Source organism: Halichoeres trimaculatus, unplaced genomic scaffold, assembly GCF_033239565.1.
Source record: "Halichoeres trimaculatus isolate MK-OKI-2021-1 unplaced genomic scaffold, fHalTri1.1 fHalTri1_scaffold_17, whole genome shotgun sequence".
In the NCBI taxonomy this organism is placed as follows: Eukaryota; Metazoa; Chordata; class Actinopteri; order Labriformes; family Labridae; genus Halichoeres; species Halichoeres trimaculatus.
In genome coordinates, this window is record NW_027437195.1 from 10,707,501 (window position 1) to 10,735,453 (window position 27,953).

The following is a 27,953-nucleotide window of genomic DNA, read 5'->3' on the forward strand; positions in this document are numbered from 1 at the left end:
TGAACAGGAGAGTGATAGCACAGGAGCTAAAGGCTTAAAGGGTTAAATTGTTAGTGATAATGTTCATTCCAACCCACACGCAGCAGTTATTCTGCAGTGGTCTATTCAAACTTTTGAATCACTAAAGTTACACATTACCGACTCGTCTCACAGCACTGGGCTGCTAGTAGCGCTAAATACAAACAGCTAATAAACTACTTACAAACTGACAGTGTTTACGTGCTGTCACGTTAGCCTACAGATACATCGGAGCCCCGGCCTGATGATAGCGCTACATATAGCCGGCTACTACAATGTTAGCTTGATGTCATGTTCCAAACCGTAGCGCTATGTAATTGTACTGAAAATTTACCCTGGTGTGTTGTATCCAGTAAAAAGTTGTGTTGAACAAAGAAAATTTGTTTTGATCTGATCTCCATTTAATTCCAAAACAAACACACACCTCACTTAAAGTAATTTACGACAGTGTGCGGAGACTCCAGGCCAGAAGATGGCGAGGGAGTGCAATCAAGACAGATCCTCCTCATAGCATCTTTAATGTGGGGCCTTGCTGCATTTGTCATGGATTGAGTAATGGTGTAAAAGAACAGGGAAAAGTAAAGGTTACCACACTAAAAAAAATCAAAACAGTTGAGAAGACAAACAAAAAAAGAAAGCGGCACTTCCTGTTTTACAGGACAGTCAGTGAGAAGGTATTTACAGAACAAGAGAAGAGATGAAGATTGGATGGATCCATCAGTGGTTTTACTTAGAGATTTCATTTTAGTGTGTAGGCCCTGTTTGGCTTGACTGAGGAGTTTTGGTCTCACCTGAGGCATGTGTCGCGCTATCCTTCTCCCTGCAGGTGCCAAGATGAGGTCTGTATGTCAGGTTATTCTGGACCATAAAATCACATCCTTGGCTTTACAAAGCTGCCTGTGAATCTTCTTCAACATTCAAACACATGAGCATGCAGCACAGTCTGGGCTGGACTTCTGCTTAAAGTTAACCCTTTATAACGTACCATACCAAGTCTGACAGGGCAGATCTTTACAGTTTCACATGCTGTCGTTTGCTATATGCCAATACGAACCATATATCTCAAACTAAAAAAATGTACAGGTATTTCCAAACTAACTTAAAAAATTGCTAAAAAAAAAAAAAAAAAAAGCACAATAAACTATAAAACCTAATAAATTGTTCTAAATATAGAAATGCCATGGCTGCATCTTTCAAAGATGTAAATGTAAAACACGTGAAGGCGTGTTTTCAACATAGGAGGTGATGTAAGGAACCACGCTTTGGATTTAATGTTTTTGTTGTTGTGAAAATTTTTCAAAACTAGTGAAATTATCTGCCCTTCAGCAATTTAATTTCAATTAATTAGAAATCTAGAACTTTTTAAAACAAATGAACTGAAAACAAACTTCATGAAGCACAAAAAGTGAAATACGCTCAATTTAAGCAAAAAAAAAAAATACACAGGCATAAATATACAATATCTATAATAGTGTACAATAAAGGAAGATTCAGGTATTTTCAATAACCTGGACATATTTCCTATGTTTTCCCAGTACCTTAAAAAAATCCCATTTAAAAATGTCAAAGGATGACTATGCTTTTCTATTCATCAAGGACATGGACCTCATTATCTTTAATGGCTGCTGTCTGACTGGTTCTCGTCTTTAGTGCCAGTCTCACTCAGTCTGGTTGAGGACAGCCCTCTGCCAGGCTCAGATATATTTACCTGAGTGCCATCATCAAAACTTACCTTGACAGGACTTATAGACTCCAAATCCAGAAATGGAAATGCTGTACGCTAGTAACATAGTGATTGATGATGAAAAATGCTTGGGATTGCTGTCAGTAATGCTTTGTACGGCAGACTAGTAAACAACACCACAAACTGAGTTTACAAAGAAAGTTTTTCTGTCACCTTTTCAAACAACAGCGATACATAACTGTTGATAAATACATTACTTTATTGCGATGTGTTTGGTAAAACATCATCTTAAACAAAAAAAAATTGTTTTGAAAAGAAGATCTGATCCCCATTCATATTTTAAAACAAACACACGCCCTGGTCATGGCAGTGTGGCGCAAGTGCTCATGGGAAGCTGAGTCTAAACCACTAGTGCTAACGCTAGCTTTTCAAGAAAGTCCTCATAGCCACTTTAAGTTGACGGCAACAAAACCCTGGAAAAATTTCTAACATACCCAAGCGGAAAATCCTGTAGAAATTTTCAGAAAATTTCTTGAATTTCACCTGAAATGTTCCATCCTTTAGCAACCCAACTCAATATTAGAGAAGTATAATTTAGACAATATTTTTTGTTTTAAACAAAAGGGTTTTTGTGCTAAAATATGTTTTTTTGTAATTTTATTATTACATTTTAATATTTATTGCTATAATAGTTGGTAATACGTATCCTTAACACATGAATGAATGGGCATAATGATGTGTAACTGTATCAAGAGTAATGGGTTGTGTCGTATGGTGTCTCTTTCGCTTTGTTTTTACATCTGTTTGTACAAGAGACATTTGACTGGTCATAACATGTTTTCAATCAATGTGTTGTGTTTTAGTCTTAAATCAAGCAACTTGAGGGTCTTGTTGAATCTTGAAACAGATTTTTATGTTAATGAGACTTGTGGTGAAAGAACAGATTTAGCTTTTCCAAACAGTTTGTCCCCTGACGATTGGGACCAATGAAAGACATGTTCATGCTCAATTCAAGAACACACCGTAAACTCTGAGATGAAAAACAAGTAAAACGCACAACCTCTTGTTGGTCTACAGGTAAAACTTGTAATTTGTTTCAAAAGTTTTCATTGTCGAGCTTCGGGCTGCCATGACACCGGTGTTTACTGTTGTGTGTAGCATTCCTGCACACCTTCCTTTGTCCTCACGAGGGTGAAAGAGTATTCTCTAATCCATGACCTGGTCTAATCCTCACTCTCCACTGCAACTGGACTCCCAGGGTCAACCCCAGACGATGTGGGGCCCGATGGGCACTCGCTCAGCTCCGGGGTTATTATTAGCCTAGCTAGCTCAGCCTCTCACAACAGCTGCCACTGCCCTGCAGCCAGCAATAACTCCTACTGAGGAACACATGCGAGCCATTTCACTGATGGAAACACAAAGCATTGCGCCCACATGGGAAGATTTATACACTGAATTTCCAACAGCCCTCTCAGATCAACACAGGCCATGACGCAGACAAGTGTTTACATGCGTGTCTGGCTCGCACCCCACCAGCTACTCCAGCCTTCAGGTTGAGCTGTTATCTCAAAATGAACAGTGACTTTCTGAAAGCTGGCTCCACGGAGCTCAAGTTTGTCCTTGTGCATCTCCGTCTCACCACATCACAGCGGTGGCAGGCCAACAAAGGCTTTTGTATTGCAGTGAGCTGAGCAACAAAAGCTACACTAGCACGCCGATAGCGTTCTGTTGACAGGGGGGAAAAAGGAGATTGAGAAAAGCAGAGAAAAGGCTGAGGCGGAGGAAGACAATTATGGAAAAGAGGACGGCAGTGTGGAAGTGTCTGGAGTTTAAGAGAGGGGGCATGTTGAATAAAAAGGAAGACAAGAGGTGGAACATCGCAGATCCGGGGCTGGGAGAAATGAAAGGAAGGAGAGAGTGTGTGGGCTGCGTCAAAATGGATGGATGGAAGGAAGTGGGATGTTGTGTCACCTGCTAGAGAGAGCTGTCTAGCTCTGGCCAGACCTGAGATTTAGGAGCAGTCAGCTGCAGAGAGAGGGAGAGGAGTAAGAGACCAAAGAAGAAGAGGTGGAGGGGGAAAAGTGTGTGTGGGTGGGGGTAATCTGTTTTTCTCTCACAAGTGAAAAACAGAAAAGAATCTCAGCGACAACTGGCACTTAACATCATTGCCACGCTTCTTTATCTGAACAAACAAGCTAAATGTGACCGCGTTGAAAATCAAATAACTCATCCTCGTGGTCCACGCTTAATACGATCAAAGTTGGGTTGTTTGTCGCACGTCATAACCCTGCATACTTTGGAGGATTTATTACACATTCAAGAAGTCTTCATCAGTCTTCCTCTTTATCGCATCCTCCGTTTTTTCTTTTTTTTTTTCCATTGTCCCCTCTTCTGCTGAGCTGTCTCTCTTTTTCCAGCATTATAGTCTCAAAAGGCAGATTGTTAGGACCAGCAATGAAGGGATTGTGCTGTGCAACAGAAATAAATGCCCCCCAGGGGAATGATTCGTCTTGTTCACGTCTGCCTGGCGGACTCCGTGCTCATCCTGGGAGCCACTGAGCATGTGCAAGACGGGACCGCACAATGGAGATTTATCTATCTGCCTCTCCATATGCCAGGTGTCTGATTTGCGGGGCTTAATTCAGGAGAGCAGGAATAATGTAAACACCTTGAAAGAGGAGATCATACTCTGTTCTCCTCTGCGGAGCTTACCTTTAAATACCAATAAAGTCAGCTGAAATCTCACATCCTGGTTTACTGTTTAGGTTTGGGAGCTTAAATCTCTTATCTCTTCCTCTGTGATTGTCAGGCTGATTTTGTGCGTGATCAGATCCGTTGCAGACCACACTGCAGGATCAATCCGTCCCTCAACAGATTGGATCAATGAGGATTCTCTCCTCTTTCTGTCACTTTCCTCCTCCTGACTTCTCTCTTCTTCTGTGCCCTCTTCCTCTCCCACAGGTCTTATCACTCACAAACACTCATTTCTGTCATTCTTTCGGGCTGGCAGGCACACACAAACAAGCGAACAGGCAAGTAAACAAATACAGGCTCCTTCGGTAGAGAGGGAATGGATCCACGCGGTTAACAATCAGCTGGACAGATGTAGCTTCTTTAAGCCATATCGACACCAATGTGCTTTCCACAATGTCAAAAAAGGAGGTGTGGGTGTTTTTCCCGGGACTCTTTGATTGCCACGTGCTGTAAAAATGTTAACGTGATTTTCTCGTTCCCTCCTGTTGATTGATGTGGAGCAGGTTCGAGGTGGGATTATTGAGGTGCTGTTTTCCCATCAAAGCCTCCCATCACAACTGGCTCCAGCTGTCCCCACACTCACCCACCACCATCTTTGCCCCCCTTCCCTTGTGTGGGTGACAACAGGAGGCCCAACAGGCTTTCCCATCAGCAGATTGGCAAACCACTGGAGCATCCAGACTACAACACCCAAGGTGACCTTTAACAAAATGGTGAGTGGTGAATAGCTGTGGTGGCAGAGAATAGAAAGGGTTATTGTAAACTCAGGAATGTTGGATTGGATTGTGATAGATTTTTCCTCATGCTGCTCCACTCCTCCAGCTGACATTTCTTCTTTAACTGTGTTTCAATGGCACTCACACTCTCCTGTGCGCAGTCTCTCTTTAGAGGAGTAAAAAATGTGCATGTGACCGTCACATGCACTTCAGTTTTCAACTCTCACACCCTAAACGTTATCACGTACAAACTCAGCAAAGTCTAGGCCACATGAATTTAAAAGTGCATCTCTTCTCCCTAGTTCTGGTTTTCTACACTCCACCATCCCAGTCACACGTAGGTGTCAAATATAGCATGATGAATAGAAGTCTCCCCACCCAGGACACCAGTCCCACCCCTTATTCACAGCTGAACTGGCAGCTACAGCACAGGGGGTGCTTCTGGTCCAACACTGCAAAAACGCAAAACTAAGCAGTATTTTGTCTAATTTCTCTTAAAAAATGATGTTAATAATAAAATGAATATCTTACTAGACTTAATTTGAGCCACATTCACCAGCATGTCCAGAGAAATATCCTCTTTGAGATGCCAAAAATAAGATCTGAATTGCTTGTAATGAGTAAAAAATATCTGCCAATGGAATCAGAAGAACTGGCATGTCTAGTTTCTTGAAATAAGGATATCATCCCAAATCGAGAAACTTATTCTTATTCCATTGGTAGTTTTCACTTCTAATATCTTGAAATAATTACTATTAATATTTATAATAATATTTTACTTTACTCAACAGGTGAAACAAGCTTTGAGTCATTCAAGACATGTTATACTATAAGTAAGAAAAACACTTATTTGCTTTTGACTTTTGCAGTGTAGAGAACCAGTTATGCCCAAACCAGAAAGTACTCTATTGATGACAACAGCCTTCCAAAGAAGTAATCAACTTGCCAATGCTAACGATTAGCCACCATGAAAAGAAGTTACTTGGACTGCATTGTGTTATATGAATGAGCCCAAAAGTGTCAACGTAAACCAGAGTGTTTAATATTATAATAGGGATGACATAACAGCTCTCAAAAAGTGAAGCCAAAATACTTTGAGCGACCTGAGAATCTGTGTAAACGTGCTGTGAGGACTGCCTGCAAAAGCTTGATGGACTCTGTGTGATGGAATGATGTGCAATATATATGTTTCTGTTTCTTTTTTACTTGTCTTTTGTCCTTAGGTTTGTCCTACTGTACTTAGTGTCTTGTATGTATGTGTTACCATCAACCTGCCAGGGAGTCTACAGATGGAAATTAGGCCAAGGCTATAATCTGTCATATTTACCTTTGTAAAAATGTTCATTAATAAACGCTGTTCCCTTTTTAAAATCAAATAAATAATTAAAAGACTCTGTTTCTAATGAGCACTAGCACCCACTGTTATGAAGGCGTGACTCTTACCAAGGCAAGATTTTGTTTTGAAGCAAATGAATGAAGACCAGATTGTCTTTTTAATACTACTTTTCTTAGTTTGAGACAACTTTTTACAGGTTACAACAGGACGAGGTGATGGATTTACTTGAAGTTACACGGCTGAGACAACAGGCAAACTTTGTTAAATTAGTTCGTACCCAAGTTTAGCAGCCGGCTGTATTTAACGCTACTTACTACTAAGATGTGTCCTTAACTTATCACGTTAGCGAATCCTGGTTATATCCTTCCAGTGCTCACCAGCAGAGCTAACATAACCTCACCCTTCATTTTATTGATAGACTATCAAGTTTGAGCAGACCACTGCAGAATAACTGCTGACTGTGGGTTGGAATAGATGTTAGCATGAACAGTTTAGCTTGTGTTTTAGCCTTTAGCTTGTGCTCTGTCACTCTCCCATTCAGCTTTCTTCTGCCCTTCCGTCCTTTTTCTTGCCAATCCCTCTCTAGTGTCCACCATCACTACAAAATTAATCCAATAACTTGTTTTTCAGCAGAGAAAAACACAGGTCTTACTGACTGTATTATAAACTTTGTCTGCCTGCATGGAGTTACACGCTGTAAGGAATGTAGGAAGCTAAGAAATAGCATCCAGAAATAACCTACTTTGGTGCTGATAATCTCATTCTAAGTCATAGATTAGTATCAGGTATATATCTAGATGTTTTCAAGGTCATTGAGAAAGTCCTCACAGGGACTTAAAGTGCTACTTTTTGATGCTAAATGGGGCAAAGTGCTGTGTTTGTCAGCTCTGTTGACGAGGGTGTGTGAACATGAGGGGCTCTTCATTGTTTTACTGGTAAGTTAAAAGTGTTTGTTTGGACAATAGAAGGGTCAGAACACCTGCTCTACAGCACCACCAGCTAACGACATCAGCGCCTGTTGAAAGGAGTGTTTTAGATTCATTTTGTACAACGACAAGATATGGAGGCATCATCCATCTTCATAAACATCCTTTAGAATAATGTTTCACTTATGCCTGTCAGATCATCTGCTCTTAAGAGAATTTCAAACCTGTGTTTATAAAGAAATAAAAAGGCTCTTAAACCTGATACACCACAGAAAAAGTAGAGGGAGACTTGGTTTGATTTCTGGTCACTGTGTCTTACTCCTCCATCACTTTTTCTGACACATCCTTCCTCCCCCTCCTTGTTTTCTTCCATTTTTACTTCAGGTGATTTTTAATCAAATAAATAACATTCAGTTTTTGACAATAACAAATGTGCACACAGCATTCAATACAAGCATGCTAAGAACAAGTACGAGTGCAACAGTGCATGAAGACAGCGGCGCTGGAGGTCATTTGTCACGTCATGCTTATGATACCAGTTAAAATGAATAATAGGTACATTATGTGTTTCTCTGTATATGCTCTGTATGTGCTTTGGTTTCTAGAAGGACATTTATTTCTGTTGCGCTGTGTGCACACCTTCCTCAAAATGTAAATGACCCAGATTCTGTCGGCACTTTTCTCCCCACAGACCCCAAAGTAGTAAGTCAAAAGAAACAGGGAAAGATGTTGTTCTTGTTTGTTCGTATATACTGTGTGTGTTATCAGAGCCTGTGGGCCTCTGTTTGCCTCCTCCAGAGAAGCCGTTATCATAGACAGCCCTGCCTCGACAGCGATGCCGTCTCCCACTCACTTTCCTGCGGCTTTGGCCCCCGAGGCAGGCAGCGACAATCTACAGGGCCCCTACTGAGGGCCCCATTGTCTCTGTCAGAGTACTTTCAGCTGAAAACCCAGGGCACTCTCTGAGCTCATTGTCACTGAGTTAACAGCTTCTCTTCAAAAGGGGCTAAACGCATGTTCATTAATTATCTGGATCCTTGTTAATTGGATTAATTGTTGAATGGAAACCGTGTTATTAAAAATGACGAAAACATAAGGGCAGGGGGAGCAAAGAGGGGGATTAATATCGCTTGTGTTTACTCTCGGGCTGTCAGAAGGCAGAAACACAGTCTCACACACACACACACACACACACACACACAGAAAGTCAGGTATCTGCTCTCTCTGTCTATTGCAGCGACTTTCTCTCCCTCTAACTCTGCGTCTCTATTTCGCACACATATCAGCACACACAGGAGCCGTCTGTGACCCAACTCAGAAGAATCAGCGCTAGGCAAGGTGCAAATTACCATGCGCACCGCTGAGATAAGAACTAAACCCATTTTCAAAGCTCAGAATAAATGCCAGATTCTTTTTGATGCAAGAAGTCTGTGACTTTTTCCATCGCTTATGTTCAAAGATTAAGGGCGGAAATAAAAGAGAAGCATAAAGTCAACACCATGAACAATTTAGCTATCTCCAAGCCATACGGAAATGGGGTTTCTTGTTCCCTCTGCCTCTTCGCACACTCTTATCCTCTGAAATCACTTATCTGTGTTTGACTTTTAGGGGGCTTTTATCATTCATGGCTTCAAGATAGGATGCTGTTCCCGCTGGGTGACAAGACTTATATCACATGACGTGTGTTAATTGGTAGAGGTGCAAATGACAAGACATCTTGCAGAAACATAGGATCTATATTTAAATGATGACACTGGTAAAACAAAAAGTCACGTCATTGACACCAGACACTGATAGAATGATCATGGTAGTGGGATGATTAAAGTTTCAAATCAAACCAAGGAAAACATCTTTTATATCAATGAACAGTTTGAAAAAAAATGTCAAAAAAGTTTAAGAAATTATCATTATTTCTCTATTCAAAAATAAAAATAAACACTTCTTGCATAGTTTGACAAAATTACATCATTCTACCATGGATGAAGACCTGAGATAATGCCTTCTTGCCTCATTAATGAAGCTTTTCTGGGCTTGATTTCTGTATATAATACTAAAAGATAACTTCACTCTTAAGGCTTTGCATGTCTGAAACTCCACCAAAGCTCTAAAACAAATACAGCAATAACATAGTGTAGCTGTATGTGTATACTGACAAAGGGCAGAGGATCCAGTAAATGTGTCGCACTGGTTGTTAAGGCAACTGTATCTGTCTGTCTGCTTTGATGTCGGGGCAGCTGTCGCCTGCTGCTCTCTCAAATACTGATATCAGGAAATGAGGAACTGATTTAGAATATTTTTTTGGAGGAAACATGGGTTTTGTATGTTTTGAATACTTCTTATCCGTATATAAAATATACCAAAATTTAATCTAGTATAATTTTCTCAATGGCACTGCTGATCTAGTTAGTTTTGTGCAATCAATTCATTGATCCTTCTGCACTTAAACTAAGAGTTTGAGCTTTATTTACTACACATTGTCAGCACACTGCAGCCGGAAGGGCAAAGTGCAGCTGTTTTAGCATCCATGCACCCAGTGTGGGGACTGTTTCACAAAGGCATGAGTGGGTGAGCAGTAAGTGGACAAATTGAATGAGGGCCAAGGTCAGAGCTCAGATTTAGCCTGGGCCCCTCTCAGCCAACAGCTGTTCAAATCAAATTGCACCAGTTGTGGTTTATTTTCACACTATGCAGGATGTGAGAAGACGGAGGTATCTGGTTTGTGTGTGTTCCATTGATCAGGGATGTTAATCTTTGGAGGATATGTTGAAAGGTCCTTCCAAGGACAGGACAATGAAAAGGCTCTATTGATCAGTGGAACGGTGATCAATCGGTCCCATGGCAGATAACAAGATGTACAAGCCTTGAGTAACAAAAGGCATCTTGTACAATATAGACAACATTAGTTGCCCTTTTTCCATAATTTTTTTCTTTTCCATATTGCAGCACCATAAGGTGAAGCTTACACAGCTCTATATGAATGCTACTCTTGGTAAGTATATTACCTACTATCAAACACACATTTGACTCATATATGACAAATGAAACATAATAACTTTTCTGTACCATATATACAGATCCATGCACAACAACGCTGGACCTAGAATAACCCCAGCGGTCGTAAAATCTGAAAGAGAATACAAAGACTGCTTTCAAGTTGTCACAGGAATGTTGTTTTCACACTGGATCTGCAACATGATGGTCTTGTGCAACATCTGAAACTTTGTGGGTGAAAAGCTCAACATCCCAGAGACTTTGTAAACAGTGTTCTTGTCTGATTTGTAATCCTCTGCAGTATTTTTTTAAATTTTTTAAAAACCATTCAGTATTTGTCAACATATCATACACAATGGAGGCACACTACAAACTAAAAAGTTGAAGTAAATAATTAACACAAGAGTGGAAGTCCAGTAGCATAATTATGCAAACACGTTCTGTTGCTGTCTCCAACAAAGAATGGTTGAGAATAAAACCTCAGGTGGCTTCTCTCCTCACTAAAAGTATTGCCTCAGACCACATCAGAAGGTAATAATTCATGACAATGCTGATTATGAAGGAACATTTCAATTGCTGTGATTTGATAAATCCTGATAGCCAACATAATGCCATTAGTGAAGAAAGAGAAAAGAGTAAATGTGAGCTTTTCCACTTCACTAGAATTATGTGCATTCCTGCGCACTTCACGCCATTGGCTCGAATTTCTGTCAATCATTCAATAAACAGCCTCACCCCGCCCTCCCAGTTCTTGTGTGAGTGTTAATTGGTTCTCCCATTAGTCTCCGAAAGCCCTGCTGGCCAATGGGTGTTCAGAAGGACGGAGCCTTTCCGGTGGAACAGTCTCTCGCGCCTACAGTGGTGGAATCGAACGTCCCCGAGCGCACACGGCGTAGAGGAGAGTACAGCGCACGAGTCTCTGGAAGGAAGATAACGGTTTCTTTTTTGCCCCCTCTCCACTCTAACAACGAGAACAAACCAAACCTGAATTTTTAGGGGGGTTTGCAGAGTCTTCAAATATCAAGGAGGAGGGAAGCGAGGGATTGGAGCCGCAAGTTTTTTTTTTCTTTTTTCGTTTTTTTGTTCTCCTTTTTCCTAAAAGAGGATTCTGTGTTTCGCGGTGGTTTGCTCTCCGTTCTCGCCGCAAAGATGATGGTCGGAGAGGTCGAAGTGAAGGAGCGACCGAGGCCGAGTCCCGACTATTTGATGCAATTATTAAACGAGAAGAAGCTCATGACCAGTTTGCCAAATCTCTGCGGCATCTTCACACACCTGGAAAGGCTGCTCGATGAAGGTAAGGGGAGTGTGAAGACACCGGGGAGGTGGGGGAGCGTGGCCACGGCGCAGTCCGGTGTAGGTACGGCTCGTTAAGGCTGGGCGTCCCTGCTGCATAACGTTCTTGCATCGGATACACTGATACTGCTGACCGTGGCAGTCACAACAACACTTAAAATTCACCTCCGGCAATTCCTAGCATCTTAAAAATTATTTAATTTTATATTCCAATGAAGTTTTTCAATCATAAACAACTGTGAACTGTGAATTCAAGAGTTGTGTTGCTAACGTCAGGCTTCACAGAGTTTGTTACTGTTCTCCGGACTTTATGGCGACGAGTCAAAAACTTTCTCCCACTCTCTTAGAAAAACCGATCAAGCCAGTTACTTTGGACGTGGTCACCAGAATAGTTTACCTCCAAGTTTTTTAAGGCCACTTCAGGTCTATCACTCGGGAATCTCCCTTTAATTAGCTGGGGCCTGATTCCACATGTTCCAGAGCAATTTAGCTCCAGTTAGCCACATTTTAAGCTAGCGAGGACTGGGTGTCTGCGTTCCGTTGAACTCTGGAGGAACCAAAACGGCAGCGTTTACAAAGGAGGGCTCTCATTGGAGACCTAACGAGTCAATTTAGTGTCTAAGACAAACAGAGAGAAGTGTTACAAAAGTTGACTTGTGTTATTTGTGCTTCCAGAGGTTGGGTTAGTAGTTGCCCAGCGGCCGAGCTCAAAGCACGGAGGAATGTGTCTGCTTGTTGCCCAAACAATGGCCAGTGATTTGCTGCTGGGAGGGGGAGTGCACGAAGATTATTTTCCAACTTTTTCATTAAAAGGAGCACCGTACTGTTTGTCTCCTCTGCCGTGCAGCTGCAACATTTGTCCTCAAGCGAGGGTCTGTTTCCTCGGATATATTTCCTCCCCTTGCTGCAGCAGTCGTCGTGTTTTTTTGCCCTACCAAAAATTACGTCGCCTTTTGTCGGCGGCGCCGTCCAGACGGGGTTTGGCTGTCTACCTGTACTTCCTCCGCCCCTGTTACTTATTCTGGCACGAGGAGCGGCACTGATAAACAAGCCTTATTCTCAGTTTATGTTTATAGTATCAATAACATAAGCTGGTCTAAGCGGAAGGTAGGACCCGTGGTTTATGTAACTGAGCTGGGGACACTAGAGAGCGCCACAGCCCCCCTAGCCGACTGTCCCCACGCTGTGATAGTGTCGGACTGGAGACCATGACACGGAGGATTAAAAATAACACGCATTCTGACCACTTCACGGCATGAATGAGTGCTTTCTTCACACGCAACATTAGACGTATAGAGCAGTGCATACCTCACGGTTTCGGTTGCACGTCTACATGAGGAGGTGTAGTAGTATGTAGTCGTTAAACCGGTCTGCAAAGATTTTCTTGTTCTCTTTCTGAGTGATAAACAAGCCACTCTAGACGGAAAGGGGACTATTTTCCTCCTCGCCTAACAGGAAACTACATCAGTTCAAGCATAAAATTGCATTACCCTGAAAACACACTCCTGTCGGCATTCAGGAGAACCTTTAGTTATGTTAATGTTCGTCTCTACACTTTAGAAGTGTCTACTCAATGGTGCTCTCTATCCAGCAGTACCCAGTGCCAGATTGTTTTGTGCAACACATAAAAGCACACTTTGAGACGTGATTTAGCTCCAGTGCAAAAAAAGTCAACAAAAATTGCCATAAGATAATGTTTTATGAAGTTGTTAAAAAGAAAGGAGTGTTAAGGAGTTCCTCATTTCCTGGAAGAGCTTGTTGCTCATTTGACTTTATTTCAGGATGATGAGAGTTTTGATTCTTTTATTCAGACAAAGACTTAAGAAGCAGACTATTTCCTTTCCCCTCAACTCCTGCTCTTCTGTGCCCTTACCAAGCCTGCAGTCACAGACCCTAACAGCTCTCGGGACAGGAATCACACAGTTCGAGTACCTCTCATTCACACTTTACTTCACAGCTCAGCCAGGCTGCTGTAAGTCAAACTGTACGTGTTAACTGGCAGAGGGATTGTCTTTACTGCCGTCTCTTCAGTAGTTTACTACAACACATCTCATGATTTTTTGTGTGTTGGGTTTCACTTTGTGGAGTGTAGAGAAATTTTGATAACATCTTTATGTGGGTTGTAAACCCTAAATAATCAGTGTATTTATGAACATCTGAAATTGTGGCGAGTTAAGTTCTTACTTCTCAGCAATGCGTTATGCATTCGCTGTAGCGTCCAAAGCGGTGACAGTGAAGCACCGGTCAGAGACATTGGTCTGTAGGGATGATGCGTGCTGACGTGCAGCACATGTTTTTAAAAGTGAGACATAATTAAATACAGATTTTTCCCTTCTCTTGTGGCAGAATAAAATAAAATGTCAAACTGATTTTACTTAACATTTCTCAACAATTTCCCAGCATTTCGTGTTTAAAGGTGCCGGTAAAATATTGTAAGAGGTTTAGAAACAAGTCCTAATAGTCGGATGGCCCCGTTCAGCACTGGACAAACAAAAAGGAGACAAAATGTTCTGTTTCAAAAAATCACGTCTGGCTCACTGCAAACTTCCCAATGTCTGCTTCTCTCTTCTGAAGCTGTACAAGTCTGAGGTTTACAAGGGTTTCCACAGCACCAGCCTAAACTTTACCCCAATGCCAGAAATCACATGTGTGTGATGAAAGTCACCCAGTTCAGAGGAGACTTGTTTTGACTGTCTGGTTCCTGTTAGGGGCGGTTTGGTTTGCTTTTTGTCATCGGACGTGGCTAAAGCCGGGATTTAATATGTGAGTCCCAGCTCCCGGTTTAAACCACCCCACCCAGTGAAAAGCCTGACGTCTAGTTTAGATTGTGATTTGTTTTGGGTCTCGATTAAAAATGATCACGACTTCGCTGTAGACTACAAAACCTCTTCTTTACTTGCAGTAAGGATAGCGTCAGACTCACCCACAACTTCCAGTCCACAAGATAGACTCAGGAAGGGAACCTAGAACTCGTGTTTTTGTGGTGGAATCACCCAGAGTGTTATTTTTGGTGTGTACTTTTTTGTGTGCACTGTTGGTATTTTCCTCCTCCAGAAAAGGAGACTTCACTGTCAGTTCTGTCTCATTCAAAGTGATCATCTTGTCAAGGCGTCAGGAGGAAGCAGGTGTTACATGAAAAGCTATTGATCAGCCGGCAGAGGAAGAAACAAAAGCAGTGAGCTCTAAAAAGTGAACCAAAAACTGAGTGAGAGGACTGTCCTCATCTGTCAGCGATCCATCAGCTGCTTCTCTGCTCAGGGAAGTTTTTCTCTGTTGTTGATAAAGAGCATTGGCAGCATTTGACTGTTTCAGAGGCTCTAATGTGATGACCATCATGACTCTAACTAGTTGTAACTCTCTTTAACCGTCCATCTCTCCAGAGCACGCCCTCCGACAGCTGCACTTGTCTCCCTCACTCACCCAAAGTCTTATGTGTGTCGACACAGCTGTTTCCACGGCTGAAGAAAGGCGACACCGCCCTTGTGCGTGACGCCTGCTCCCGCCCTGGGCGTCCCCTGTTACGCTCTCAATATGTTTGTACTCCCTCAAGGTCACTCTGGCCGATTGACAGGCCCCTCTTTGAAATCCCCTTGCGTTGCAGTTGTTCGTCTCCCTGAGGTGACACCTGCTATGGAGGTTTTTTTATTCCTCTTTACGATCTGCCAGCCAACAAGCAGCTTCAAATTGCTATATTTTCTCTTGGCAGGAGGAGACAGCCCATATAACATCTAGAGATGTAGCCTGCGCGTGGAGTGAGGGCTCAGTTGTAGGGTGGCGGTGTAAGAGAGAAATGGAGGAGTGTGTTTGTTTTCATGGAGTGTTTTAAGGGCATCAGAACAGTCAGATTGATGGAAAATATTTAATCAAACTCCCCTTAGCTTTCCTAACATGCTCATTATCCAGTTCTGTTTGTACGCTAGATTAAACGAGCCGCTGTTTCGTTGCGCACTGCGCGGCATGGGGCATAGTTCCATTTGTTCCTGGCATCATCATCATCATCCCCCCCTCTGCATATACAGGTTTGTGTCTGCTTGTTTGTCTTTGTGTGTCGTGATTTAGCAGGACCCTCCCTGGAGAGCTGTCAGCATTCAGAGGACAAACTGTCTCCTGTCCACTGTGGAGGCTGAGTGGGAAACGGGTCCCTCGGGAACAGCTGTTTTGAGAACAGGTTCTGATAAATGGGATGTGTTTGGTTTTTCCAACTAATGTCCCATATTTCTGTCAGTCTGTCAGGGTCGCCCCAGTATATCCTCTGTCAGTCTGGCAGCACTGGTCTCTCCTGCTTTAGGTGGACCCTTGGCGTTTTCCAGCAACAGAGTCAGACCTTCACTAACCTCTGACACGCAATCAATCCAGCAGCTAATAAGACGGAGCACGGCGAGAAAGTAAGATACAGCTTGAGCTGAGAGAAATCACTGATAGAGACTGACGTGAGGAGAGAGTTGAGGGTGTCAGGCCAGGGCTGTTGTTGCAAAGCAGAAACCTGTTCTATCCCCTCTCTCTTCTCCCCACATTCCCTCCCAAAGCACCACTTATAAGCTGGAATTTAATTAACCCAGAGCCATTCTGTGAGCTGGTTTACTGAGCCGTTGCCACCAGTGTGAGAAAGCAGAATAGGAGGCTTTGTGCTGTCGCTCTGTGTCTGCCTCTGCCTCACCCCAGTGCAGTCCCTCTCTCCTCCCTGCTAATAAATTAGGTGGTGGCATCAGTCTGACAGGGTGAGGTGCAGAGGTTGTGAAAGGACCCAGAGTTGCTTTCCTTTTCTTCCATCTGACATGTCTCTGCCTTCCTATCCAGTAGCCCCACCACCCTGCCTGTGTGGGCTTTTCTTCTCCCTGTTCTAACTCCAACCCGGGGACCCATCTGGCTCCCTCTGGCCCTGCTCCAGTCCCAGCGGTGCAGATCCCCCTCCGCCCCACACTCGCCCTGTGGTTTCTGTATGATAAAGTCATCCAGCGACAGCTCCGGGCTCTTATCTCAGGCCTCAATCCCGTGAGTGCCGGGGCCTGCTTATCACCGCTGCTGCTGCCTGGCCTCCCGTCTCTGTGCCCTACCCTGACTATCTGCTCCACTGTCGCCCAAACTAAGTGTCTTTCCTCCTCTTCCTCCTGGCTGTGACACAACACATGACTACAGACTGATAATCTCTATCTGAAACCTTGAGCTGGAATGTTTGGAATCAGGTGAACATTAATCAAGAGAATTTCACCAAAGTAGTCATAGCTCCCTGTGTGTACTCGAAGACGACAGGCTGTGCTAAAAGAGGAACATGAATTAGGAGATGTTGTAATAATTATGTCACAACAGCTCCCTCGCACAGACGTGTTCATTAAACAAGCTTGTTTACTCCTTTTTACTGAAACTGTGGCGCCTTTCCTTGCCCTTGACCCCAGTTATTTCAGCTTTTACAAATTTTCCTGTATATATTTTTAACCCAAAAACATCTGCGGGAAGTAACGCCCGTTTCAGACAGGAAAGAGCGTGAAGAAGGCCGGCCGCTGGTTTGTTTTCTTTCACTCAGACGAGGAGAAGGAGGGGGACGCTGTTTTTATACTTGGTGACAAGAGAAGCCCTCTTTTTTTTTACCTTCCCCCACCGTCTGGATTCTTCTCTCGGCTTTCTTTTCACTTATTTAGATGACATCATGAATCTTTCACCCACACTTTTCATGCGAGCATCCAACACTCACAACAACGTGAAGTATTTTCCCCAGTTTTTGGCGTACATGTGAGCCCCACCCTGTTACATTCTTTGCATGCTTGAAATAGCTCTCCTACCCCCTCACTCAGAGTAGTCTCCCTTGTTTTCTCACTTTTTGTTCTTCTGCCTTATTTTTAAACCTCTGAAATGTGGCGTCAGATACCGCGTCTAACAATTACATGCTTTCCCAGGTGTCATACCAGTAATATTTGTCACTATTTTCGACTGCTTCCCCCCCTTTTTTATCATGACAGGAGGTGAAAAAATGAGCTGAATGCTCACTCTGTTCTTCTCTCCCTCCTCCCACCTCCCTCCCTCCTTTGCATTCATTTTTTTCTCTCCTTCAGAGGAGGAATGGCAACCGAGCGTTGGCAGCCAGCTCAGGAATTTTACCGGGAGCACAGTGAGAGCACTTAACCTCCAGCCTGGTGTTTGTTTTCCCCACACTCTCTCTCTCTCGTAGTGTGTTTTAGCCGTGTTTACCGTGAAGCTGTCTATGGCGAGGAAGACCAGCTTTTACCTCCTAAAACGCCCAAGTTAACCAGGGTAAAGTTAGCGTTTTTGTCCCCGTTCAGAAAGAAACAAAGCGTCTAAATGTGTGACACCCATCCCGTCCTCCCTGCGGTCTGCAGCCTCTGCCTCGGCTTCTCACCAGTTGCAGGACGGCCGATAAATCATAGATGAATAATTCACCTGTCCCTCAGCAGCCCGTCTTGTTTCTGCGAGGCTTGGCAAGAGCAGGCGGTGCTGCCATAACCTTCCCTGAGGGCCACAGAAAGTGTGGCGGCAAGAGGTGGAAGATCCCTCTGTGGGCCCTGCCATCAAATATGAAGCTCCGGCAACTCTGTCCACAACCAATCTGTGCTGCTTCTCTCAAATTCTGCAGCTGGATCTGAAAAAGTGGTGTGTCTTTTTCCAGGTTAAAATGTTCCCAAACTGGCATTTTCTCATTCTCAACTCCAGATATTTGGTAAAACTGCCTCGGTTTTGTGAAAAGTATCTTCCTGCAGACTGTGTTGTCCCTTTAGGTTTCCCTCCTCTAGCTTAAAATAAGATTGACATATTGTGTGAGAATGTTTCTGGCGTGTAGGACTACCTCGGGATGGTTTTCCAGCTCTGAGTAGAACAAATAAAACATTGTCAACATCGTTTCAAACAGCTGTAAATATTTTTCTGCAGACGTTGTTTGATGTGAAGATAAGAAGCAGAAGTGTTATATTCTACTATATTTGTCTTTCACACAGCCTTGCTTTACACTTTGCTCCTACTTAATGCATTTCTGAATATAAATCAGCTGCAGAAACATTTGAACCCTACTTGATACTTGGATATAAGCACTACTGTTGTTGTGCCCGCAGCTTTATTAACTGTCTTTATTTGAAAGAGCGACTGTGCTTGGATCACATGTCAAGTGTTAAAAGTGTTAAGCCTGGCTGTGAGGGTGCAGGAGAGCAGCCTCCGAGCAGTCATGCTGAAAGGCTTTCTGTAAGTACAGTGAGCTCTGTGTTAGTGTGCATGTTTGAGATAGTGCTGAAGGAGCTCGCTCCACGCTGAAGTTCATCGTGTTCAAACCACCTGTGCCAGCCAACCTTACCCTGAATCTCACATTTCACTCTGTGCGGGGCTGTGATTGGATGTTCAGTCTTCAGATCAGAGGGGGTTCGCTTGTTCCCGAGCACTTCGCAGCTCCTTCAAGCGTTCCCTTCGTGCAGTGATGGAATTTGTTTTGATTCCTGTGAAGTTCTCAGAAGTCACAGAGCTGTCTTGGTTGTTAAATCTCCTGCCTGATCCATCTATTAGTTCTGTTTCAGATGCTCAACACGGGCCTGACGAGGCCTCGCTCACATGTGTTGCACACTTGTCCTCACAGTGGCTGTCTGCCCCACACACTCGTGCTTTAATGTAAGACACGATTTGCGTAGCGTAATTTATGATGGTGTGCAGCAGCAGTGAATGAAGTCAGAGTGGTACGAGTGGAGTGGAGTGGTTTGGTGGCTGTTACGTTTGTTTAGCATTTGTCGCTGCCTGTTGTCTGTTTGTGGTGAGGCTTAAGTCTCTCTGTCCTTATCAGTTCAGTGGTTGTGAGGAGATTACAGAGCAGAAACAATGGCTGCTTTTGTATGATTAGGCTTTAATTGTTGAAACAAAGAGCCTGTTTAGCACCATGTGTAACAGGAACGACTGACATCAAAACCCACATGAAGCTGGCAGGGAAGAATGCGCTGTGTGTTTGAAAGGGTTAGAGAGTGTGAGCCTGCTCCCTGCTCGCTGGGATGATGGTGTAAAAGAAAAAGACGAGAGATGGGAGGATGGCGGATGTGTTAAAGAACAGAGGGGGGAGACAGAGGATTCCTGTGTGCTGTGAATGAGGTCATCGGCTCGGTTATGGGGAAGGTCAACGACCCCTCCCTCGGCTCCACACTCCACCGCTCTGTCTCTCCCTTCCTCCCCCTCAGCTAATGATACACAATAGCTTTTTGTGCTTTAATGGGCCAGACGCACACACCAGGTCAGTCCTAGCAGTTCACATAGAGGGATGCACACAAGTGCTGTCTGTAAAATCAGCACAAAGCACTGTTGGCCTCACAATCCGATGCTTGTTGTGGGAACTTGAAGCATGCAGCCGAGGCAGGCTGCTGTGTGATGGGAGACAGAGGAGGAGGAACGAGGAATGAACACGCATCAAATGGAGTTTGTCATCAACGTGATGTCACACATTTCTTAAAAACAGCTTGAAGCTGATCTAAAACATTTACAGTATTGGCCAACAGTTATGTCACAAAGTCAGCCTCTAGAAGACAGAGAGTCCATTTTTTTGGTAATTGCAGTAACTTACTGGTCTGACAGAATCCAGATATTACAAAGCTCACCTTTTGTAAGTCAACACATATATTTTTTTAATGTTAATTCATCTACTCTGCCGTTAGGAATTATTCACCGTATAAATGTTTGTATTTTTGTACTTCACTTACTAGGAGCTCCTTGTTTGTCCGCTACTTTGTAGGGATGCACAATATTATCGGCACAATATCGGTATTGGCAGATAAAAGCTTAAAAACACGTTTATCGGTATCGGCAGATATGAAAATTTCTGCCGATAGGCACAGCCGATAAGGTGCTATTCAGTTAGGATTATTATTATTTTCCATCTGAAAAATAAGCTCCTTAAATAAAATGTAGCACTTCATTTATTTGCACTGCAGAGCTCTGTGTCTGTCACCAGGTTGTTACAGTAGCTCTAAAACAATCAAATGAAACTTGGTTATGTTAAAAAATGCATTGTACATTTAAAGTTCATGTGATCTAAAGAAATTATTTTTCTGTATTTCAATACTGAATGTCTTGAGTTTGAAAAAATAATACATTTCTTGTTTATGGTAAAATCAAATGTTTTTTGTCTTGTTTTTTGTGTGTTTCTTAAACAAATAAGACCGTCACAATAAGAGCAACATTAATAATACAACATTATAACATTTACATAAATTCCAGTACAGGATAGACTTAGCTTTCTTTACAGTGAAAAAAACAAACAAGCTTGTGATTATCAGTATCAGTATCAGTATCGGCCAAAAGGGGTTTCGATATATCGGCATATCGGATATCGGCAAAAATCCAATATTGTGCATCCCTACTATTTTGTCCAGGCGTCTCCGTCTGTCATGTGTCTGCACAAAGCTGTGTTGAGCTCGCTGCATCAAGCATAACCCAAACTTAAGTCTTTAAATAAAAATATAAGTTTACTTACTCATTTCTTTCATCTTTACTGTTGCTCAAACAGAGATTGGTATAAAGGCTTTACCAAGTTTCAATATCTGTTGAATAATTTAAGCAACTCAACACAAGGACAGTATTGCACCTTTATGACAGTCTCTAGTTGTACCTGCAAAGTCAGTCACACGGGACAGACACTTCACTGTGCTCTGATTTAAGCCTTCAAATGTCTGGCAAATGTGTCTAACACAGATGTACGTCACATTTTTTATCATCAAGTTGTCACGTTTGTCATTGACGAACGTTTAAAACCATAGTCTTGTTAATGAAATTAACACTTGTGTAGCTCAGATGATCTCACTTCCTCATTCCTCTTCAGCTGACTCCACAGCACTTTGTTCTGGCTCGCTGGCAGACTTAAAGCCTTCCTCGTCCAACCTGCCCTGCTTCACTTTAGCCTTCACTCCCACCACCTCTGCTCTGTTATTACCCAGGAATGCTGCCCATAAACGACTTACAAGGTGTTATTTTATTGTCCTGTTGGATAAGACTGCAGCTGCTCCTGTCTGTCTGTCTGCTGTATTTCTCCTCCTGCTGGACCTGCAGGGACCAGCTCACACACATGGAGCACAGTCATTTTAGAAATGTCCTGATTCGCTCAAACTGCCTGAACTCTCCTGTCAATCCTTTCATGATGAATTCAACAATGCATTGCAAACATGAGTGTTTCTATAGGGAGGCTTTAAGGCAGCTGTGGGTGGACAGGGAGTGGACAGGTGGAGCATGTGTCGGGTGGGAAAGGTGACAGCTGCTGTGGACACCTTAAGGTGAGGAATAGTCTTCCAGGAGATGGACTTGTCTCCCTCTGTCCCCTTCAATCCTCCTCCTTCCCTCCTCCTTGCTTTCTTGGAGAGTGTGTCTGACATGAGTTTGGGGTGTTTGTGATGGGCGCTCTTCCTGCAGCGTTATTTTTATTGAGCGTCTGACACTTTCCATGAACCAGACCTCTGTTACACCTCTGCTCCTCCTCCCTCATCACCATGTGCAACGTCTCGCTCCTCCTGCTTTCACACCAGCATGTTTGCTTTGCCTCCTCCTATTCATCTCATCTTTCCTGTCTCACACACACACATAGATCCTCTCATCTGTTTATGTTATATTGCCTGGTGTCATTACCGTAGTGTTCGCTAAAGGAGAAAATCTGCAGCGTTTCTCCCAGGGGAATGACACATTTCTCCTGGCTTTCTCTTTTTACCTATTTACTTTATCGACGTGACTCCCAGCTCCCTCTTTTCCCTCTCCGTCTTTGTCTCTGCCTCTCTCATCGCCTGTGTCTCCAGACTTCACCCTTCCTCTCTACTTCACCCTTCCTCCTCCCCCATTTGTTTCGTCTCTTGCAGCTTCCCCCTCTGCTAAGTATGTGTGGCAAAAATCGAGCCTTGGGGCTACATTCCCGCTTTCATGTGAGGACCAGTGGTGACATTAAAGGCCTGTTACGTGGTCTGTCGGTTTGCATCAGCTGCAGCTCTCGCTGTCTGCTCGGGACCGGAATATGCCCTTCCCTCTCTGCACAGTCACTCAGAGGCTCAAACGTCGGTCGTGAAGAACAGCATGCCTGCTTCTGCCAGGCTGTAATTTCTCACATGTATATGTAGATTTTGTAAGCCCCCACACTGAAGCGCTTCCAGGCAGATCAATGTTTAAAGGCTTAAACAGAGTGGGAGCTTAGTTAATGACAGACGAGTCAGCGACTCTTCCTCTCCTCCCTTTTATGACACTCTGACCCAGTTGTTACAGCCCCATCCACATCTTTATATCTGAAAAGCTCTAAATGGTTCATTCAACACGACTTGGCAGACAAAACAGACCAACCGGATGATCTCCAGGAAAAGACATCCAAAGAGCAGCTCCTCTGATCATGTGCAGACAGAAGGGAGTGGGTCAGGACGAGTCTTTTCATCTTCCTTTCATTGTCAATCTTAATATCTGGAAGTGCATCAGACACCCAGGGAGTTTTCAGCATCTCTAAACCGTGCCAGACCTGTTTGTTCTCCGAGTGAATCATTCTGTACCTCTTTGACTTAATACTACCACACAATCCATCCAGAGACACACGTCCCTGAACAATTGATTTCCTGGCAAAGCATCGTGCAGATCCTTCCAGACATGCAACACATCGCCTGTATGTCTAATTTTTCATTTTACAAGGAGGCGTTTGAAGTGGTAACATGGAGATCCAGGATAAATGCTGTGTTTGGATGAGAGGACAATGAAAGGCCAGCTCAGAGACCAAACATGGGTGATGTGTTATCACAGCTGGAGACGGAGGCATTAGAGTCGGTTGGAGGTGAACTTGAAGGTAGGCGCTACAAGCCTGAGCAGGCCCTTCAGTCAGGATGAAATAACAGCTGAAACACACGTGGTGTGTGCACCCTTTGTAATCCAACCTGTTCCTCTGCTTCTTTGTTCACTGCCAAGACACTTCCTCAGTTTTTCTGGATCGAGTATTTAAAAACTTCCTTGCCTGTGTCTGCTTCACACACTTGTAACTGAAAAGCATCAAAGGGCGCAGTACCATCTGAACCGTGCCATACTCCTGCCCCTGCAGTGCCAGTTCCCTGCTGGGTCAACACTACTCCAATATAAAACAGACTCAAGCAATGGCCTCATGTACATCATGACGCCATGATATGACATACCCAATGACTCACCTACGTCATCATGAAGTGTCTCAGCCAAAAGGCTCGGTCTCATTAGAGTCTGCACAATTGAAAACACAGAAGACATGGCTATGACTTGACTGACTTTTTAGCTTATACTAAGTTGATTTGGTTCAACCAGCCCTCTTAACAACCCTGTTGTTTCTTAAGATAATTTTCGAGAAGGGCGGTCACAGGGGTTATGCATCATGGATTACACGCCATGTCCACGTTGCGTGCTTTTTCTCATGCATGAAGTGAACTGCTCTGTAGCACACCTCTCTGAAGTTTGCCAAAGCCAAGGAAGTGTGTCTGAGCACAGTATGGAGGTCTACACTGGCCAGACAACCTGGACTTTAGGACTGAAATGTGACTAGGCCCTAAGAGAGAAGGTGAGCCAGACAATTGGTTATCTGTGTCCAAAAGCTTCTTCATCCTGTCTGCAGTACGGATAGATACCTTTCACATTTGAAACAATACGGTACCGATGCCTGGTTCCTGGCAAATTGGTACTAAAATCTCATATTTTTCAATTTAACATATTTATTCTTCAATATACAACCTTGCAATACTGTGTTCATGTCCAGCATGGAAAATCGCCAACTCTTCCACTCCCTCACAGTCACAAGGATGCATTCAGGTACCTAAACATTAGGGGTGTAACTGTACACAAAAATCATGGTTTGGTACATACCTTGGTTTTAGGATCACGGTTCAGTACATTTTTGGTACAGTATGGAACAACACAAAACCATTTGCTTGTTTGGCATGTTTATTAAACCAAAAACTTGCCATTATACAGCGAGGGGGGAGGCTCTTCAAGCTCCGGTTGGTCGTTAGCAGCAGCCATGATGCACAATTCATACACAAGCTCCTGTGGCTATAGAAGCTCTTTGATATTCATCTTCTGATTGGCTCACCGTGAGACGTCACATGACATGCACATGATCGCAAAGCAGGAATCACAGACCACTTTCCTCATGAATATTAAAACGCCTTCCCTACTCAGCCAATCATAGACGAGTACTCACGTGAATATTAAAGAGCCATGTGCAGCGGCTAACGTAAACTTACTGTACTTGTTCGAATACAGCACTGTACCGAACCGAAAGGACTTATGGAGTGGTTCAGCACTGATACATGTACCATTACACCCCTACTAAACATGGTACCTTTTGATTTGATGTGAATTGGTACTGGGTACTTTTGACTCATTGTGTCAGTACCTAAAAGTACCTAATGTGGTACCCATCCCTAGTCTGCAGTCACATATTAGAGAGGATCAGCAGACCACAAATTGTGACAAGGTAAAAAAAAATTACTAGATGTTCTTTGAATATTTGCTTGAGAAAACCTCTGAGTAGACGATGTCCTTGCACCATCGCAAACAGAAATCAAGTGAACTCCTCACTGTTCAGGTGAACTGGATGGCATTAGTGGCTCAAACCTTTCCAGATCATTTATGACTCCCACATTGATAAACACAGGACAGCCTCTCTAATTAGGGGTGTTCAGACAGTTTTACATTGTTTGATTGGAAGTTGTGGCTCCCTTTGCTAAACACAGTAATTTTTCAGGTTGTCCTCATTTTCACCAGCGTGTGTGTGTGTGTACCACATCAGTTTTAGCCAGACGCAGCTGATTAGCCCGTGCACTGAAAAGAGAAGATGACATTGAGCTCTTTTCATTAATGCTTTGTTGTTGTTTTTCATTAAAATTCAATCCAATACAACAAGAACACAAACGGCAGCATGGTAATCACCCACTGTAGAATCAATGGCTCCCTGGCACAGTGACAGTCCTAACAGCTCTAAGATAAGAGTCATAAAGGTAGCTTTTAGTGCAGGGCTGTTGTGTTTGATTGCATCAGTTTAAAACAATATTTCCGTGTAGTTTATTTTAAACTCACAGCCGTTTATTTCAGCTCAAGCATGTCTCACTCTTTTATTTTTCCAATGACAGACTTTCAGATGATTGAATCATAACCGTCCACATGGGGCAGGAGAGGAAGCCAGAGTCTTGTAACTGTCTTCTCACATTTATGTGTTGTAGCTTTTGCCTCTCGTTGACCCCAGAACACCTCCTCACTTCTTAACAGCGTTCAGTTTTAATTTCACTCCCTGGAGAGATGACGAGACTTTGAATGTCTGACACGGAAACTACTGCTGAATATTTTCTGAAGACAGTCGTCACTCTGCGATGTATGCTGTCTTGTTGTTATGAAGTGACCTCATTCCCTGATAATTAGAGATTGAACAGAGCTCAGTTCTCCTCACTTTGTCACTCATCCGGCCTTTTAAGCACCTATTAGATGAAGAGATTTATTTTCATGACACGCTCAACAAGCCACTTCTGGCAGGTTCCTGCTGCTCCCATCTGGTCCTCACAAAAGCAGAGTTAAATTCAATGTAAGGATTTCCTCGAAGTGCACTGTTGTTGCAGTTCTGAAGGGTAAAGAAAGTGACCACCTGGGTGTTTTCTTTAACGTAAACCCGTCAGACGCCATAATTTTATCTAGAGCTGAAACGATTCCTCGAATGATTCGAGGTACTTGATTACAAGAAATGCTCGAGTAATTTTCTCCACCTCGAGGAATCGTTTAATTTTTAAAAAGATCAAAGAGTGGTATTTCAAATGGAGCTGAGGCCATATTAAGCGAGGTTTCAGACCCCTCAAGCTACCGCTTACAAAATAGCAACTAGCAACAAATCTAGCTTCTTTTCTGGAGTTTGGAGACTAATGGGTCATTCTACGAAACGGGTGCCTTTGGGTCCGTTTTCATTTGATGAGATGTACAAGGCACAAAAAATGTGTCAAAATGTGTTTACAAATTTTGGAGCTAATAATCAATAAGCAAGTGCTCTTATTGACATGCTGTATCAGAAAATTCTATTTCTTAAAGAGAAAAATTTCATTTCAAAAATAACTGGTCTTTAACTAAACAAAAATGTATTTTATCCGATTACTCGATTAATCGATGGGATTTTTAGTAGAATACTCAAATACTAAAATATTCGATAGCTGCAGCCCTAATTTCATCAAACCAATTTTATCACAGATTAAATGATTCAAAACATCTTGAAGCAGAGCTAAATGATCTCTTGGAACCAGGCGACACAGACTGAGATTAGATCACATGAAGTCAAAAATCTGTTTGAATTTGTGCTCGGGGAATGTGACACATTTTCCTCTCTCCCTCCCATCTTTCCCATTGGTCCCGAGCACTGTGGTCTCCTTAGTGACAGGGGTGGGGACAGGAAGTGCAGTGCATGTTATCTGCTCCAGTCACATTGACAGTCAGAACCTTTCCTTCCCCTCTCTTCCTCTCTTGTTTCCTCTTCTGACAGCTGGACCTTTCCTGCCATTGTTACATGACTGAAGGGGGCAGCCTGAGTGTGAGAAAGACACGGTTAAGATGTGTTCAGTAGATTACCGCTGCTTTGTGCTTTTTTTGATCCTCTAATCTGGGGTGTGTGGCCTGTAAGTTTTACTCTTTGAGGCACAGATTTTCTTTAAACCTGAACAGGAGCCAGGCTGGATTCTGACAGAAAGTCGCTCACGTCGTCCCTCCCAAACAGAGAGTGATACCCCTTTTCCAGAGGAAATAGTTGCAGGGCAACATCAAATGGGGCCAAGGGCTGCTTGTCCAATCAAAAGACATACATCCCATCAGCATGCATCCTGAGTCTTCATCCTGTTATTCTTCTCCATCCTTATCTGGTATTCTCACATCTTGTTCAGCTCACAGCAGGCATCCTGTGCTTCATTTTACATCCCATCCCATGTATTGTTGTTGAGTGTGTGTGGATGTGAGTGCAGATGCATGTTTGTAAAGCATGCCTGGGGCCTCCATGGATGAAAAGGATGTGTTTGTGGATGTCTTAGCTGTGTGCTGGTACCCGGCAATGCACTGACTGTAGAGTTAAATAGGTTAAAGCACAGTGAGAGGGGGATTCTGTGTGAGCACAGCACCGCTCTGACTTCTGTGAGCTCACCTGATTTCCCTGGCAGGTAGAGTCTGTGAAATGAGTTCCCCGGAGATGCACGAGAACCAACAGTCTGTTTGGCTGTTTACTCACATGCTTTGTTCATGCTTTGAGTGTTCGTACTAATTAATCCACCACT

At 43.3% G+C, this 27,953-nt stretch overlaps 1 protein-coding gene across 6 annotated transcripts in view; it reads left to right on the plus strand.

The window, feature by feature from the left end:
• Window positions 1–11,267: 11,267 nt before the first annotated feature.
• Window positions 11,268–27,953, plus strand: part of qkia (QKI, KH domain containing, RNA binding a) — an 82,878-nt gene continuing 66,192 nt past the window's right edge. For all 6 annotated transcript variants that reach the window (XM_074691337.1, XM_074691340.1, XM_074691336.1 and 3 more), the window contains exon 1: window positions 11,268–11,719. In XM_074691337.1, coding sequence (XP_074547438.1) covers window positions 11,575–11,719 — 145 coding nt within the window. In that variant the 5' untranslated portion in view covers window positions 11,268–11,574. The remainder of the gene's footprint in view (window positions 11,720–27,953) is intronic.